Genomic DNA, 19,020 nt, shown 5'->3' with positions numbered 1-19,020 from the left:
GACGGCTGAGTCACCCAAACATCGCTGCCTACACCAGCCACGCAGCACAGTCAGCGGGCTTCAAAAACAACAAAGGGGCTTTTTTTGTGTGCCGTTAATAAAAAGGTGTCAGAGATTAATCAGACAGGATCTGGTGTCTGTTTGTATGACAAAGACACAGACAGGAGCTCTCTGCCTTGGTAGAATGAAAATCACAAATACAACAGCGCACATTTATTCTCACCTCGTACCACAATAAAAAATAAAAAAGCTGAGGTATTAAAAAAACACGAGTAAGAGAACGCAACCCTCGAGTTTTCCGGCTGCAACTGACACAAAAACGGATGAGCATCAATGATAAGAAGGGAAAAAAATCCAATAAGAAAAAAAAGGTGAGTCCACGATACAACGAAAAGACAGGACGGAACACTGGAAGTGGACTTTTCTGTTTGAGAGAGACAGGGTGAGAATGTAAAAAAGGCTGCCATGTAGGGTTGAGGGAGTGAAGAGAGATGAAGGGGAGAAGGATTGAGAGGGAGGTGAGGAGAGGTTGAGACCGACTTCTTTCTCTCTCTCTCTCTGTGGGTAATAAATCATTTGCAGGGTTCTGGGTCCCAGGCTGCAGTGGGCTGGGGAGCAAGGTGTCCAGGGACAGCCAGAGAGGAGGGGAGCATCTGATTTAAGAGCCAGAGCAAGGGTGGACAGCTGGGGTAGCTGGGCCTCTCCGGAGCCAAGGCATGGAGCCACATAAACATATCCACACACACACACACACACACACACACACACACACACACACACACACACACACACACACACACACACACACACACACACACACACACACTAAACTTCCAACTAAGACTCTCCTGTGTAGATTCTGCTTTGTACGCTTGTTACGTTTATATATGTGTAATCAAGAGACACGAGGCACATGAGTTTGAAAAACATTAGCATGTTCATGAGTATTAGAGACCATTTATAGATCTTTGAACAAGCAGCATTAAAGGGATGGTTCAGAACTTCTGACATATGGCCGTACGAGTTAATAACCAGCAAATTCAACCACCTGATGCTTATTTCATATTCATACAATCTAGGGTGATTAATCGTCTTCATCAACGTCGTAATAAAGGCACTTCGCCGCATCGCAAAAATTGATTTTCTAAATGTTTCTTCATCACCCCCATGTTAGAAGTAATTGTTGCATCACTGTGGTAATGTAACGTTACGCCATGCATGCATCACCTAACGCTGTTATTCGACAGTTTTATATTTTATTTGACTTTAACAGCTGTGTAGGAGTAAGAAAATTACTTAAACTAACGTTACTGACTGCTGTCATAGTCTGTGACTGAATTCCTTTCTCTTGGCCCACACAGTGATAATCTTAGCTGTATATTACTCATGTGATGAAATCATTCCACGTCATAACCATTTTAAGTTTCCAAGTCGAGTACTTCAGTAAAAAACAATACTGGGGAAGTAAAAATACAGGGCCAGGGTTGCTATGACATACAGAGATTATTATCTTATTCAATGAGTGACAGCAATCTTTTTGTATGTGAGGTATGGTATTTGTCATCTGACAAATAGGGTCATTATCTTGTTTTTAAGAGAAGATGATTGAAATATTAAGTTTTTGATATTTATTTTGGGTAAATAATTGTTATGGTAATTGGGAGTTATACATAATCTTTAGCATAATCAATACATTTGTTGTTACATAATTAAACTAATTGGAAAATGAATCGTTAGCAACCGTGCAGCCCTAATACAACCACAGGATAAAACGCTGAGAGTTGGGAATTATATGGCATGCAAGGAGAAATTATAACACCATCATACACACATTGACAAGCACACACAAGCATTCGTGCACTTACACACAGCACATTAAGTGGGTCAGCTAGAGTGGCTCCTCTTCGTCCCAATATCTCCAGAGACACCAACTAATTCAATCCTGTGTGGATATCATCCGATTGCTATTAGCAGTTCCGCACTCAGCTACACAAACCGGCCATGGAACATATATCCTTCCCCTCCCACACACACACACACACACACACACAAAGACCAAATACACAACCACACACACGTACAGAGTACAGGGGGTACAGAACACCTAATCCATCCGGTTTGCAAGTAAGGGTCAGGGCACTGGATGTAACAATACACTTAGCTCTCATCATGGTTTGATATTGAGATTTCATATTTTCAGCAAACGTTGCAGACTAAAACATATTGAGAAATATAAACACAAACCGCAAACCATAAGATGTAAGTTAATTCTGAACCGCTTAAATGAATACATAACACTTAATTCCAATCACCACATGAGCTTGCACAGCGGAAGCCACAACAGAGAACACAACCGTGCTTATATATTCACACCAAACAAGTAGCGCAAACAGATTATTACTAATTTTCTTAATTAATTAATTATACAGCCTAAAACTGCCATACAGCAGATTTAAACTCGACAGTGCTGCGAATGTCAAATCCCTGTCACATGTGGCTTTACCTCGAGGTTCTTCGGCCTGTTTTGCCAGTTTACGGAGGGCTGCGGCGAATCCAGAGTGAGCCGACTGGGCAGCGGGGCTTCCATTGGCTACGATGGAGCCGTTGAGAGGCGACGGGGTGAGGGGGCTGACCGTCGCCGTGGTACGGGTCGCCGTGGAGATCATTCCTAACGATGGTGATTTTGGCTCATGGCTCATGCCTACAAATAAGACAAAAGGGAGGAGAATGGGAAAGTATTTATAATCGATACTGCATTCAAGAAGAAACAACAAACACATGAGTCAGGAGGGCTGGAGTCTTTATAAATACCTTCAGTGCTACATACAAAACGCATACAAACGCATATAGTGCAAGAAATATGCAAAACCAAGTGAGGCACATAGCTGTTTCCTTGGACACAGAGACAGTCAGGGCAGAGTGTGGTGCTGGGTGTCTGTTTGTGACAGCTGGGGCAGAGGGGCTTTAGTTGTATGGCTTCGGGTCAGAGGTGGGAGGTTAGGAGGACAGGTCACCCTTTCTGTGCTCAAAGAGCTCCAGTCTGGCTGTGTGTCTGCCAGAGGTCCATGGTCATGGAGGTTACACAAAACCTATACTGAGCACGCTCCGACACCACCAGGGTGACTTTATCCCTTAGTGGCAGTATGTTATAGTACCGCAGATGTTAACAAATTCAGCGTAAACTCATCCAGTGCCCACTGCGTTGAAATGTAACAAATTAGCAACTCATTGGCTCTCACACACAACTATCACATTAAAAAAAGCGTCCCATTCATATTACGCGTGATCCAATTAATGCTGCCAGGGAGGTGCTACTAAAAGCTCTGTCAGGAAGTTCGAGAATACTGGAAGAGGAAATAAACTGTGATGTTTCAAATACTGCCAGCTGCTAAATTTAGACGATGAGTTTTGAATGAACCTTTGGATTTGTTAAGTCATTGGTTCTGAGACATAAAAGAGTATAAAAGAAAACGTTCAGTTCAACCCCAATTATTATTATTATTATTATTATTATTAAAAAAAGAAAAGTTCACCCAACAGTGAAAAGAGTGATTTTGATGTGTCACGTCTCTTTCTAGCCTCATATTTATAAGAGCTTTGTGGTGGTTGGAGGGGGAGCGAGGGTGTGAAGGGTTGAGACGGCTGTCCCTTTCCTTCCTGTGTGTGTGTGTGTGTGTTGAAAGGTGACACTGTGTTGACAGCCCCTCGGTTAGTGGAATCCCTAAATGTCAGAACGGCGCGCGCACACACACACACACACACACACACACACACACACACACACACACACACACACACACACTAAGGGTGGCTCAGAGGACAGCGTAAACTCAGACTAGTTTGTGTGTGACACACATATTAACCGATACATCAAAACACACACACACACACACTCACACTCTGGGGATTGTTCAGTATCCTCCTCAAATCCACATTCGAAGCAAACTTCCAGCAAAACAAATTCTAAGACAAAGACATTTTCACAGAAATAAAAGCTGCTTACTAAGAGTATATCAATAGAATTAAACGTGTAGGAGTTATATCTGGGTTTACACCAGAGGCTGAGACGGCTATAAAAAGATCATGTTCCCGCCTGAGAAGAGAGCAGAGGCACAGCACCCTGTCCGTGTGTGTGTGTGCGCGCACGTGTGTGTGTGTATGTGGACACACACAGCGGCAAGTCAGGCATGAGAGTGAACATTCCCAACACCTCTCGAGTTGTCCTGCCTGTAACCTCCCAGTTACCCAGTGCACTCAAAGTGAACCCAGCACACAATTAATAATGGGATCAACAATGACTACTGTCTGAACAACACACACTACGCCATTGAGACACACATACACACACACACACACACACACACACACACACACACACACACTCCAACTGCCCAGTCTAGTAACGTGACTTTGTCAAGACATTAGCGTACCTTCCTCCCTCCCTCTCTAGAGAAAGTCAGAGAGGGGAGTCAAAGATATAAACAAGGAACTTTCTGCCAAACCTAACATACTGCACAGAGCACACCGTACTTCTGACTGTATCAACCACACAGACACACATAAGAGTAACACAGTGAAAGCAGAGACGACAATAGCTTGACAAATACACACAGGAACACATATCCGGAGGTCTGGCAGTAGTTCATGGCCCGCCCCCCCCCACCCCCCCCCCCCCCCCCCCATAGATTAAGAGCGTGGCTGAAGCTCCTTACTGCACAAAGGAGTGGAGCCGCCTGGATCCCCCATGGCTGCATCTTCACGTTGAGCCCAGAACGGCACATACTGGCAGCCACCGACAGGACACACACCATCTTCCTGCTCCCCTCTCTCTTGCTCTCTCCGTCTATCTATCTCCTCTCACCCGTCCACCCTCTCAGCCTGCCTGCCCGACTGCCTTCCCGTCCCTCGCGCTGCCGCTCACAAAGACCGTTTTGAGCTTATCTAACAAAGCAACACACCACACACGCTGCCTATCTCTCCCCTCCTTGCTCTAGCTCTCTCTCTCTCTCTCTCTCTAAGTGAGAAAACAGAAATTCTTAGCCTAGCAGCTGCTGCGATGTCACATGACCTCACCCCCCCCCCCCCCCACACCCACCTCCCCTCCCCTCCAGCCCTCCCTTCTCACACTCTCCCTCACTTCTCCTCCTCCCCTCTCAACCTATAATTCCTCAGCCATTTGTAGATAACAGACACAGACAGGCATGCATGCCCTGCCAAGGCGACGCTGGAGGAGGGGGAGGGGAGAAGAGGAGGAGGAGGAGGAGGAGGAGAAGAGCTGAGGAGGAGAAGAGTGCTCAGCCGGTCATAACATCTGACCCCATTGCTGGGGAGCGACAGGCAGTGTATGTATGTGTGCATGTATATAGATGGATGGGGGGGGGGGGGGGGGGGGGGGGGGGGGGGGGTTAAATATGTGAGGCGCCCTTCCCTTCTTGAGACCCAGAGACACAAAAAGAAAGAGAGAAGGAAAGAGAAAGAGGACATGTCCTGGCCTGTGTCAAGCCTGACAGCAAACAAGAGAAAGCCTTTTGTGTTAGAATATCTGCCTCAACTCAACTTGCTTTATTGGCATAATTGTTCTGAAACAACTGAAAATGCTCATCATGAAAAATGTAAGCGTAAGACAGGCAACTACATAATCAAAAGGTAATCATACAAACAAGGAAGTCAGCTAAGAATACTAAAAGTGCCAAGCACACACAGCACACAGGCTACAAGCATGCAAATGCACTATAAACTATGGAGTTCTATGACGGAGGAGACCAATGCGTAATAGTTGTCGGGGGTGGAGGAGTTAGGAAAAGGGTAAAAGCGTGGGCTTGACTTCCCCTCTGTCCATCCTGCTGTCATTGCAGGGGTGTGAATGAGTCGTTTCTTTAGTCATTTCCTCCTTCCGTCACTCGCTACAGCGAGGGAGCAAGAGCAATGACGGAGAGAGATGATAAGCTACTCGGTGGGCCAGCATTGTGCCGAAGGCCACCTCTCGACAAAGCTGCTTTCTGTTCCTCAGGACTCCCCCGAGAAAACACAGGACCGCCCCACTCTCTTCTATCTTTGTCCCACTCACCCCTCTCCTGCCTGGCATCCCGAGCATCACCCTGAGACTTTCTCTTTGCTGTCTTCGTTGATGTTGTCGGTCTAAAGAAGCGTGTATGAAGCAAACCCCAGCGATCCCATGTCATGGCAGGGGCTGAGGGGGTTGCACCAAAACAATGATGCTTGTTCTGCTGGTACTCAGAAGTAGAAGTGTGGCTCATGGGGCGTCCTGTGGCCTTGGGGTTGACCAACTTGTTGCATGTCAGTTCCACTGTCTCATGTCCAATAAAAAGGCATGGATGCCCTAAACTTACAAAAAGAGAAGCACAGCTACAGAAATCGATGTAACCCCCAACTGCTGAAAGCTCATAGATTACCAGTTAAACCATAGCACACTTACTACTTCAAGGCACTGACAATTAAAACACGCACAACAGGGTTAAGTGGAAATCAATGATAGCATTATGGTTATGTGGGTGTGCATGGTCTAACAAAAGAGAACGCTCTCTACTCTCTGTTTCCACGTATTCTTTCTAAAACCAGAAAGCCACAAGCCACACAAGCCACAGCTCTCTTTTCACACCAAGTAAAGGTGAATAGCATACTTTTATTAATCCAGGATGAGTAATGTCTTATGAATTTCCAGATAAGTGAGCCTGCCTTCACCTCTTTCCGTCACTCAGTTACACACTTCCTCAGTATTTTGGGCAGTCCCTGGCGCTAGATTCTTCAAACATCCAGCAGATGGCATTGTCTCCCAGTTAATCAGCGGGAGTCCTCTGTCGATGAAACGGCACATCTCACAATCATTTAATCCAGTGATACACCAAAAAAGTAAATAAAAGTAAATTATTATGGAATATTAAAATGACAAAGGCTGCATCCACTTTCAAGATGTAGAACACTGATGCAAAGGTCTTAGGAGAAAGGAATACATTAGACCTTTTGGCACTGTGGCAAAAATTAAAATATTTTAGCTGACAACCCAAGGGTTAAAGGAGTCTGTTACAAGCCAAGCTTCCTGATGCAATTAACCCTTTGAATGCTGTTACGCCCTAAGGGAAAACAAAACAAAGCCCTGAAAGAAGAGGAATGTAGATTACAACAAACCACACACAAACATGATCCCGCCCATCCATACACACACACACACACACACACACAGCAGATTGACTGCTAAATGGCATAAAGTAAACACACAGTTTTAACACCCCGCTGGGAGCAAAGCCGATCACTAACTCCTATAGTCAAACAAACACACACAGTTCCACCCTTTTGCTGTTTGGAATGCAGATTACTCCATCTCACTCTCTCACTCTCTCACTCACACATTCATGTGAAGTAAATCCTCTTGGCTCCCGTGTGCCCCGGGCCAATGGGGAGATAATACAGTGGCAGCTCTAGCTAGTGGATAATCTTTAACCAGGATGGGATTTGCCTATCAGCTCGTTAAAACTAGCAGAGACGTGCGCCTGGCCCATCTATCTGATCCCGCCACCAAAGCCTGGCTTGGCCAAGTCCAATGCAGCATGAGCTGGAGCTGTACGGCCTACACTGTGTATTCATGCTTTACTCCACCGGGGCAGCAGATGCCCCTTTTCTAGTGGCTGGGTATAGCACACTTGAACTATGCCACAATATTGTAATGCTGCTTAGGAACAGAGCCAAACCGGTCAGTGTCTGCCCTCAAATGAGCAATAAATATGTCGGGGTAATAAACTGGTTGGCTCAACATGTGTGATCAGGCAACTAAAGCACCGTTTCTAAATGTCTTGCTGTGCTCAGCTTTGAATACTTTTGTAGCTCCTGTGTAACAGCTTCTATGGTTTGGGTGTTTTGTTCCACTCCTACATTCCGGTTCTTACTTTCCTCCAACAAATAGCACCCTAGCTGTTTCCTGATAATCGTCTTCTTTGCTGTACCGTCAGAGCTGCATTTGCTAATACAAAATAAACATTTACCGCTGCTTCACTAGAAGGCTTTCAATGTGAAGCAGCAGCAGAAGTTTCGCCCAATTTGTTGTCATGATGAGCGAACAACTGATACCTGAAATTAACCTACACCGTGGGATGTAGACCTTTTCTCGTGCTCAGGAGACCAGTTTTAAATACCGCAGCGAGGTAAACGTGATGTGAACTGGTGAAGAGCTGCGGGCGACATACGTTCACTGCCGGTTTTAGACCAGCAAGCCTCCACATCAGCAAGATAAAGCAACACCTTTTACCAAAGCCATCTCGTCGTAGATAAGAGGAAACCCCCTCAGATCACCAGCTCTGATCACAGTTGCTCATGATAGCACAGCGCAGGTATTCGAACATGGAGGCATGACTCAGTGGGAAAGCGTACTTCAACCAGAGGACACAGGTTCAAACATCCACCCTGCTGAAATGACCTGGTGTAAGCAGCTCAGCCACAGATACAGAAGGGATTTAGACTCGGCCTGATGAGTACATGTCATCATGAATGGTTGACTGACTTGATGGCCTGGCTGAATATGTGCCGACTGGGGGATGAAAAGGATGAGAGGAAGGTATGTAAGAAGTTCAGCATGAGCAAACTTCTAGTAAAGATATAGAAAGAAAAAGAAAAGAGTTGGGTGCTTAAAATACCAGAGATGCTGCAACGTTGATGAAACCAACCTAGCAAAACAGGATGTAATATGGGCATAATAACCACTACCACGTCATGGGATTGCTTAAAAAAAATGACATCTATTGACTCCGGCTGACAAACTCAACAAGTAAGCGATATACTGTTTATTAATATGACTCATGTACTGAACCTGTAGCAGCTGTTGAGGTTGTGATAAAAGAACAAAAGATGATCTTCAAGCTGGAATGGCAAGCATTCCAAAAACAAGAGAGCAGGAACCAAACCTCAAGATGTTCATTCTCATTAATACTGTGGTCATGCTCAACACTATGTCATAATCTCTGTCTTGGAAACACATAAACCTGCGAATGCGCAGGCACGCACGTACACACACACAGTATCCAGGAGCACATGAGGATAAACCTGCTCTGGTAGTTCCAGGTTTGTTTGACTTCTGAGATGAGATGTCAGAGCAATCTACCCTCAGGCGCTGTAGAACGGATGTGTATGTGTGAGTGTGTGTGCGAGTGTTTGCACACGCACGCACGCACGCACGCACACCTTGCGAGCGCATGTCTCTGCGCATGCGTGCCATCTCTTTCACTCCATACCAAAGAGAAATCGTAATGTCAGAGAAATCCTGAAACAGCAGCACAGTGGCTACAGAGCAGCAGAATCAAAGGCGACAATCCCACTGGTAAATGAGAGAGAAAAGAAGAAAGGAGGGAAAAAAGAAAAGGGAAACAAGAGAGAGAAAGATATCAATCAAGAAGCCAAAAGAGAGCCAGAGAGTAGTGCCTGTGTCTGAGCTGTCATTATACAGCAGGCCTCCATTATGGAGCTATACAGCAGAGAACAGAGTACATATCCCTCTGACCTGGCTCACCGTCACTGTCTTCAACACACACACACACACACACACACACACACACACACACACACACACACACACACACACACACACACACACACACACACACACACACACACACACACACACACACACACACACACACACACACACACACACGTGCAAATAGCAAAGGGAGCAGTCTTCCTGTTTTTTTTACCTTGTGTGGCATTAAATGATGTGGCTGTGTATGTGGGCGCACACCTTATTATTCATCCCCCCCCCCAAAAAAAACCAGAGATTTCAAAGGACCAGCCGGCATCGCTCTCCCCATCTTCACCTTCCTCTCTTTTATTATCCAACACACACTGACACAGAGAAGAAGATTGTGTCTTGAGGGTAGGCACGAGCTGAGATGATTTTCTCTCCTCTCCTCCTCCCTGTATCCGACTCACCCACCCCAACAGCGCCATTTCCTCTGTCTGTTAATTACATAGCGGCTGTGGTAGGGTTTTCTAGGGTTGTGTGTGCGTGCGTGTGCGCGCGCGCATATCATCTGGGGAGTGTGTGGCTGTGTTCTCTGAGACACCAGCGTGGGCGTATGACAGAACAGTCTGGTTAAGCTTCACAGCGCTGCTTAGAGAGTGTGAACACACACACGCAGACACACACACACACACACACATTCAATGACAGAAACACACATAAGAGCCTCCTGTCTGTGTCTCTGGCTGTGGTCCATGCTCCAGGAGTCAAGCTGCTGTCTGTGTGGCTGTGCCCTCTGTAGCCTCTTGCTGAGGGGGGGACACGGCCCCGTCGCTCCCCTGATGAGAGGGCCAGCTTCAGCCCTAGCCCAGCTGTTTGACTGAGAGAGGAGGCAGGGAGTCAGCTCTAACTCACTAGCCTCATCATCACCAGGTCCTGTCGGCTGTCTCTTTTAATCAACCTCACCTGCTACAGAGATGGGAAAAGGTGGCAGTGTGGCTCTTCCCAGCAGGGCAGGAGACATGACAGAATTCTCACACGAACTCATAGCGCATAAATAAGCAAACAGGAACAAAGAAGGATCCGCCATTGGAGCTTATCACGGTTGCTGTACCTGTGATGCTGTTTGGTGCAGACGGCCCACACATACCAGCATACATTGCATTGTTCTGTCCTGTAAAGCTCTCAGTGCCTCGGGACATCGTTGCATGGAACATATTTCAGTTATCGTCATCTTTCAACTTTCTCCCTCCTTCTCTGTTCACTCACTCTCTCCTCGGGAGATGTTTTCTGCCAGCTCCCCTACATGTACCCCTCACTTCATCCCCTGTTCAACCTCTCTCTCCCCTCTATTCTCTCTGTGATGTACTCTGCTGGGTTGTGGTTGCCTAATTAGCACTCCAAGTGCTCTGCATGGGCCCTGACTCCCAAGCGGTTCCACCGCGCGCACACACACACACACACACACACACACACACACACACACACACACACACACACACACACACACACACACACACACACACACACACACACACACACACACACACACACACACACACACACACAACTTGACTTTCCATAGCAGGGTCTGGTTGCTGATAGTTGCCCTGTTGTAATGGGTTTAATGAGTGTGTGTTCCTGCTTGTACATGTATGTGCATGTCTGAATGTGTGGCTGTTGTATAGACTGATGAGTGAACCTATTTCCTCTAGGCAAGCAGGAGACATGCCACCGCCGCCATGGCCCCACTTCTCAACGCTAAGGTTTCTATTGGCCACAGAGCAGAGACCCGTGGTGTCCTTTATTCTTTTAAGTTTTAAGTATTGGACTAGCTTTTTGCAGAATAGAAGCTCATTGAAAGCATTTTACTATTCTACAACACTTTAAGGGTCAAACCAGATTATTCTTAATAGCTCTTGTGTTTCTGAAAATCTAATTTTCTGTGTAGGATCACGAACAATTTCAGCGTTGGTATTGCTTGGTTGTTATCTGGACCAGTGGAATGTGTGCAACCCATCGAAATCAGGCCTAAGATAAATGTGCTCTGTGCTGACAAATGAATGACCCATTCTTTCCAATGCACAAATCCTCATGACTAGTCTACACAGGCAATATCTATGAATCGAGATGTCATTCAAAGATAACAGAAACACAACTACCACAGGTTTCACATGACCGTGGCTTAAAGTGGATCCAAAATGATAATTCATCAACAGAAAGATAATTGGGAACTATTTTTTGATTATTGATGAATAGCTTCACCCTTAGCCTTTCTCCTGCTATTGTTTTACATAGACCAAACAATTGATAGAAAAGACGTTCATTATTGATAACGAAAGTAACTGGTAGTTCAGCTCAACTTAAAGAGTCCACTCCCAGAGAGCAACGTGAGAATATGTTTTATTGAATGCTATGTGAAAGCCATGCAATAGCTTGAAGTTAGACTATTTCCTTCTTGTGTATCTATTTTGCAAAGGGGAGGCACATATGGCTGATGTTAAACGAGATACAAACAGATTTTTTTTTTTTTAAAAGAACAGTGGCCCAAATAGATAATGCAAATACCAGCCAGATAAAACAAGTCTAGCTGGCGACTAGATCTTCTGAGAGAGCACGTTCAACACAGCTGGCCGCCACCAACATAGGCATGCAGCTCTGTCCATGAGCTGATTAAAACATGCATGGCCACAAAAGCCACTTCACTTCTTGTCCTTGACCTCATACACAAGGAGGCATGTTAACAAACAGACACACACAATATGACAGTCAGCTGATATAGCAGATATCTCTGACAGAGAGAGAGAGAGAGAGAGAGAGAGAGACACAGAGGAAGCGAGGGAGACAGGCAAACAGACAGACATGTTGAAGAGAGATAGAAGCAGACACGGATAGAAGGGAAAAGAGAGATGATGATGTGATAGCACAAGAAAAGGCCTTTGTTGAAGAGCAGCCTTTAGCACAATGCTGGGTTATACCGTAAGAGTGTGACTGGAGAAAGCACAAGGACCAGACAGATAGACAAAAACACACACACACTGTATGATACATGCAGAGGAACACACGCCAAAATGCTGAATGAAAGAAGCCCTATTTGGTGAGGGCAATAGTCAAGTATGGTCAGTGTTGAGTGTGTGTATGATTCCCTTATCTCCTGCTCTCATGTTGCCTGTGTTGTGTTTGTTTGGCCAACGCTTATCAGGCCCTGGAGTATGAAAACGACAGAAGCAAACATCAGCTACACAAACATACAAATACGCTAAAGATAGAGAGTGTGGTATGGTCTGGTGAATGTAGCAAGTCTGGCTTTTGTGTGTGAAAGAGTGAAAATACAAAAGTTAGTTAGTTACCCCACTGCTGAGCAATGTGCTGTGTGCTCCTCATATCACACTGGATATGAAAGCAGCATGTATCCGGTACAGTTCAGGGAATGGGTCTTCAGCATGGGATTTCATGGTGACAAACAAAGAACAGCGCGACTCGACCTCAACTCAACCGGCTTGCATCGCGCTTAATTTTTGACGCCACAACAAACTCAAGTCCCGCAAACAAAAATGTTGAGACAGAGACATGTTTGCAGAGTAACAAACTGTGTAAAAAAAAAAAAACAAGATAAAAAAGATACAATCAAGCTCAGTCAAAATAAATTGTAAAATAAGTGGTGAAGTAAAGTGAAACAAATGTGACGCTTAAAACAAAAAAAATAACGACATAAACTCAACTATCCTTCTCCTGACGAGAAATGGGTCAAATTGCGTGACTAGGCACCTGTTAACGTCTGACACACCCACAGATGAAGATATGAGAGGGAACAAGAAGGAGAGATGTGTATATTAACTACAACGCATTCACATCAACTTCCACGTTCAATGAATTACTACGGCAAGCTACGATCTGTTACTGTTTTTACTACTTCTCTCTAGGTGGTATGTTTGCGGTGATCTCTCACAAATTCCATTGCATGTAAAATTCATTGTCTACCAACAATTTGACGCCGTGTTTCACCAATATACAATACTATACAATATACACATATACAGAATACCTGGGGCTGAAGATGAAGTATTGTTTAATTAACAGCAATGCAGGGTGACACAGGCCCAGTTTACAGAGCAGGTTAGGCTTGCTCTCACACACAGAGCAAAAACACACACACACACACACACACACACACACACAAAGTGATAAGAAGCTTTATCAGTGAAAAATGGAGCAAAAAATGAGCCACAGGAAGTTTTTAGTTCTGCAGCTTTCTACTTTACAACGTCCTCCTCTACCTGTGGATCGGTCTGTCTGCACAACCAACTTTCTGTTCGTCTTCCTTTCAGATAAATACTTTATGACCCGTTTGTTCAGCTGTCTTCACTGGTCATCACATTTACAAGCTTACCTTTACTACCCGCTTTTACACATTTAATCATCAAAGTCTATCATGCACACCTGGAGAGCTAGCTAGCCAGTGACACAGAAGAAGACAGATCAAGAGTGAGACAGAGAAAAGCCGACAGAGATGAAGAAAGAAAGGTGACGGAGACATGATGGCTGAGGAAAACCTGTATTTCCAACAGTAGTTTTGCTTCCATTACACTGGCAGACCACACAGCACACAAAGAAAGCAATGTGTGCACCATGTGCACCCACATTTTCATACCACCTCAGGACATTGTTGTAATGCTAGTCAAATCCAAGCCTCGCCCAAACACATCCTATTGTCTCCAATAGGAAACCGTGTAAACCCATGCAAAGGCCTCTCTACAGTCTGTGCTATTCAAAGCTATCAATGGGGGCTGTTGATAAGGAAATGCAAAGTGGGTCACCTTTAACTCCAGGCTCCTTGTGTAAACAGTATGGGGAGCTGCTTGGGACTCTCCTAATCACTCTCTAAACAGAGCCAGGTGCTGTTGCCACAGACAAACTGTCACCAACACTCTGCTCAACACAGCTGCCGTCTAGCCCCCAGACACGCGCAGCACTGCAGGCTACCGCAGCATGACAAACAGGACGACGACGACGACGACGACGACAACGACACCTGAAAACATGCCAACCTAGTATAGGCTCTATCGCAGGATAAGGGTTCGACACATTTTAAATGGCAGATCACATGCGAGAAATTCTGTTCCTCTCAGCGCAAGATTTGCATAAATAATCTCACACTCTTATCATGTCCTGAACCATCCGACACATGTAAATCTGTGACGAGGGAGGACAAATCCACCTCGAGTTAGCTAACTCACAGCTTCTGCCAAGGAGGTTATGTTTGTCCCCGTTAACCGAGTTTGTTTCTCTGAAATCCAGATGTGAGATTACTGCCACTGGACAATTTGAAGTGTTTTGCTACTACTATGACAGTCACACATATCAAGGTGATTCTGACCCCTTAGGAAATGTTTGCAGGGTCAATCATTTCAGCATGTGTCGAAGCATATCGGAGAAATGTTGACTCGAGTATTATTGCTTGTTCACCAACATTACGCAAGGCAGAGTGGATGTCTACCAGGTGGGGGAACAAACTAAACCGCATAGAGAAGTTGTTATGGTTCACAACAAGCACGCAATTTACTACTGCTTAACACTTAACGATATTGCATATGACCCGAGATTATAATGTGGTGTTGGATGACACACAGGCACAGTGTAGCAGGCAGACGGGCTACAACTGAAACACATTAGTGACAGCAGTCAGAGGTCAATTGCGGTATTGTGTAACTTGTGTGTGTGTGTGTGTGTGTGTTCATCCGGGTGTTTTCCTGTATGGAAATGGTCATAGTGTATTAGTGACATTGGCTGCCGTCGGTGGCCCTCTGAGAGCATATCCATCCACTTTGGCTTAATCTGGATCAAGTCTTTAATCAAAATACACACAGTGATTGACAACCATAGGATACGTGCGCCATGTGTCATATTACGTCCGGCTGTTCATGAGAAAAACATAAAAAGTGCCAAATTCCCAGATCTACACATAAACTGCAGTTTTTTCATTTAAATTTCTATTTTGAAACCTGGCACCTAACAGATAGACACGTGGCGAAATAGCCTCCTTAGTACGATACTTAGTTATTTTATATTGAAATAAATAAATACCCACAAACAATGTCCATAAAAAGTTGAAATGTTGTGTTTGTTGTGGTTTCTTTGGGACAAGAACAATAGCATCTCCCATCGCCTTCCAGTGTCAACTGGTGAAAATAAACGTGTCCCCTCCCCTCCCCTCACTTATGTCCCCATAGTTCATTTTTCTAAACCTTGTGCTGCTGCGAACCATTTCTGGTGCTTGAGAGAAAAGAGTCTGTAATCCATGCAAGTAGCAGTGAGACAATAACGGACACCACAATATGCCCAAAATTACAGCACACAGGTATCTTCCAGATATCTTACATGGCAGACAGATGCCCATGTAATGAATTACCTATTTCTAGCAGCAGGCAGTAGCTGTTAAAGACACCAGCAGGGCAGCCTCACTATAAAAACCAGGAGGCTCTAATTCCAGTTATAGCCAACCTTATCAGCAGCAGCTAAAACACACAAAAAGGCTCCTTCTGGCTGCAGATAAACTCAACCCGCAGCAGTTTGTTCAGTAAAGCCTGTTGCTTCCCGGGCTGTGTTTGGAGACCCCGTTTTAAACCCGAGAGGTGTGTGCGCGTGTGTTAAGTTTGTGTGTTCTCGACAGAAGCAGCTGTTGTATGCGCCTGGAGTTCAAGAGAAGTGAAGGAGCGCGTGGGAAGTGATTCAACACGGTCCACCTGCCACGCGCACGTGTACACACACACACACACACACACACGCGCGCACACGCATACACACACCGGGTCAGAGCCTTCACCCGAGGGCAGCAAATGGTCACCATGTGTCACTAACGCAGGCACAGACACATTAATACAGAGAAAATGTTCCACTCATAGACAGACTTCTCTGATCTGAAGCAGCAACCCTGACCAGACGCTCTCCAATAATTTTAAAGGAGCCATCATGACTGGAGAATTACAGACCAAGTAAAGCCAATAACACAATTGTACATACAGTGCGCGTAAATGGTTTACGCAGAAACCCTGTGGGCTGTGCTTTACATAATAATCACAACAGCGCACCGGTAACAATGTTACAAGAAGTTAATTTGAGGGGGTGGGGGTCGCCCGCTATTCTTTTCAGTCCTTTAGGCTAATCTGAATTTTAAAAAACGATTGACTCAACAACAAAAAAAAAACCTTAACAAGGCGGATTATAAAAACCAGATAATAAAAAAACAGCTTAAATCGCCACCTGAACCCACGGGAGTGGCTCTTTCTTTCTCTTTCAGTAGCACTGACGCTCTCTTTCTTGCATTTCTCGTCTCATTCTCTCTCTCACACACACACACACACACACACGCACACACACACACACACACACACACACACACACGAGCACGCACACACAAAACACGCGCGCGCACACCCGCGTACACACACAAGGGCTCGGCACCGACCTTCGACAAAAAGAAGAAAAAAAAGAAACTAGCACCCGTTTCCTCGATATCGCAATGACTTCCTCAACATAACCCTCGCCGTATTGCTCGCGCTCGTTCACACAAAACAACCTCCAGGTTTTTAAAACATAACTAAAGGTTTACACAGAATTACTCACCGCAAACAAGTATGGGCTAATCCAGTGTTTAAATTAGTAAATTTCTCCCTCCGTTAGCGGTAAAAGCGCGGATCCATCCCCCCGTCGAGAACAGAGAGTCTGCACTTTGTTGTCACGCAGGAAGCTCCGACGCCTAGCGTGGCCACGGGGACGGAGCAGAGCACAGCAGAGCGCCGGGGAGAGGAGGAGAGAGGCGGCCGGCTGCTGGGAGCCGGGAGGTGGGGCTTCCTCTCAGGCGGGGGCCGGACAGACAGACAGACAGACAGACAGACAAGCCTGAGGGGGGCGGGGGGTAAAAGCACCTGCTCCCCCCCACCGTCACGCCTCCAGTCCACAGGGCTGACCCCGCATTGTCCCCCCAATGGGATAAAGAATGTCCCGTCCATCCCCAACCAGGATAGAGAGAGTCACTTCCTGGTCATTTAAAATAACCACAAATCTGTGACTAACTTGTATCTACAAATTCAATATGACAAAATGAAAGGAGACAATATGAACAGCCATCCATTCTTTATTCATCTACTCTTCTAAAACAATTAGCCTGTGTCATTTATGTTTTTACAGACTATATTATTGGTTTCTGTTTCATTCATTTGAGTATCCTATGCTGCCTTTTTTTAACATGGATTGTCTTTCTCATGCAATGCCAATCAAAAGCATATTCGACTGGAAATGCAATGATCTGAACAGTGATTCTATGTTTAATTAGGATTATTAAGGCATATTAATGAATTAATTCTTAATTAACACGTTTTCTGCAGATCTGTGATGCTACCACGCAAAATACAACGCAGTTTATGACAGTTTTTTAAATATTTATTCCTACTGTAACTCCATTAAGACACACAACATAATTTATTCTGTTAACAATCGTCTTTGTCCTCATGGTGTGTTTACACTAAACCTGCTGTAGGCTACATTATTGTATTTCTCCAATAATACATCCAAACCAATAACACTAGATCAGTTCTGATATTAGTATCTCCAAAAGTGTGTGATAGGCTACGAGAGGTCATGTGACTGAGTAGTTCATATTATGAAACGTCTTAAATCTGGATGAAACTCAAGCTTTAACCACAGTTTGCAATAACCAACAGATATTAAAGAATAAGACCCCTTTGTTTTGCTCGTTGCTAATATTGCATGGCCATACAGTACATACAGTAGGTTAATAAAAAGAAGAGTAATTGCATCAAGTGTCCACAAGGGGACAGTCACCCACCAAAAGCACAGAGAAGCCTCAGCTGACAACCTCTTCCCCTTTCTGGCTTATCAATGGTTTTACTGTGGATTAGATACCAGAGACTGCACAGGCTGTAAAATCAAAGCCACACTTGTAAGCAGTAAAGACAGGATGTGCTCCCAAAGCCAAGGATGAATATAAGGATTAAGCAGGTGATGGCTGGGGAGGAAGCAGGATGAGGCCCTTTTCACATTGTGCTGTAAATTGCTAATTGCTGCGATGTATTGGATCAAATGCAGGCCTAATTATAAATGATGTGTCTCCTGCCACACTTCACTTCTCCGTGCTCACAGTAGGCCCAGCACAGCATAGAAAAGAAACACTACCCAGCACACACAGCGTTTCTTGTATGTGTGTGTGTGTGTGTGTGTAAAGATATATTTCTGCAGTTCGTGATTAAGCCTGCGTGTCTTGTCTTTCATCCAAGTGATACTGTTTCCCTCACCTCTACTTGACCTGCGAGAGAGAGCAGGTATACAAGGTATCCTGACTAACGATGCAGCACGGAGACCTCAGCCTTTGATCTGCCTGCTGTCTGTACACATGCTACCCCCAGGACAGCTATCTAGACACCAAGGCAGCCCCCTTCTGTTCAATTAGTCAAATAATCAGTCATTTTGGGTATTAAAATGACTTAGTTGACAATTTTTTAAAGTCAATTAGTCATTTTCTATGGTATTTATTATAATCA

The 19,020-nt window shown here is 45.0% G+C and overlaps 1 protein-coding gene across 3 annotated transcripts in view; it reads right to left on the bottom strand.

Moving 5' to 3' along the window:
* gse1b (Gse1 coiled-coil protein b) overlaps nt 1–17,212 on the bottom strand; it is a 37,881-nt gene extending 20,669 nt beyond the window's left edge. For 2 of the 3 annotated variants that reach the window (XM_079172067.1, XM_079172069.1), the window contains exons 1-2: nt 17,087–17,212; nt 2,504–2,701 (exon numbers count right to left, since the gene is read on the bottom strand). In XM_079172067.1, coding sequence (XP_079028193.1) covers nt 2,504–2,699 — 196 coding nt within the window. In that variant the 5' untranslated portion in view covers nt 2,700–2,701; nt 17,087–17,212. Of the gene's footprint in view, nt 1–2,503; nt 2,702–4,712; nt 4,732–17,086 lie in introns of those variants that run through there. The other variant, XM_079172068.1, reaches the window with a different exon arrangement.
* Between the last annotated feature and the right edge of the window lie 1,808 nt (nt 17,213–19,020).

This window comes from Pholis gunnellus, assembly GCF_910591455.1.
Source record: "Pholis gunnellus genome assembly, chromosome: 1".
Lineage (NCBI taxonomy): Eukaryota > Metazoa > Chordata > Actinopteri > Perciformes > Pholidae > Pholis > Pholis gunnellus.
The sequence above is the reverse complement of the archived record's forward strand: the minus strand, read 5'-3'. Positions and strand labels throughout refer to the sequence as shown.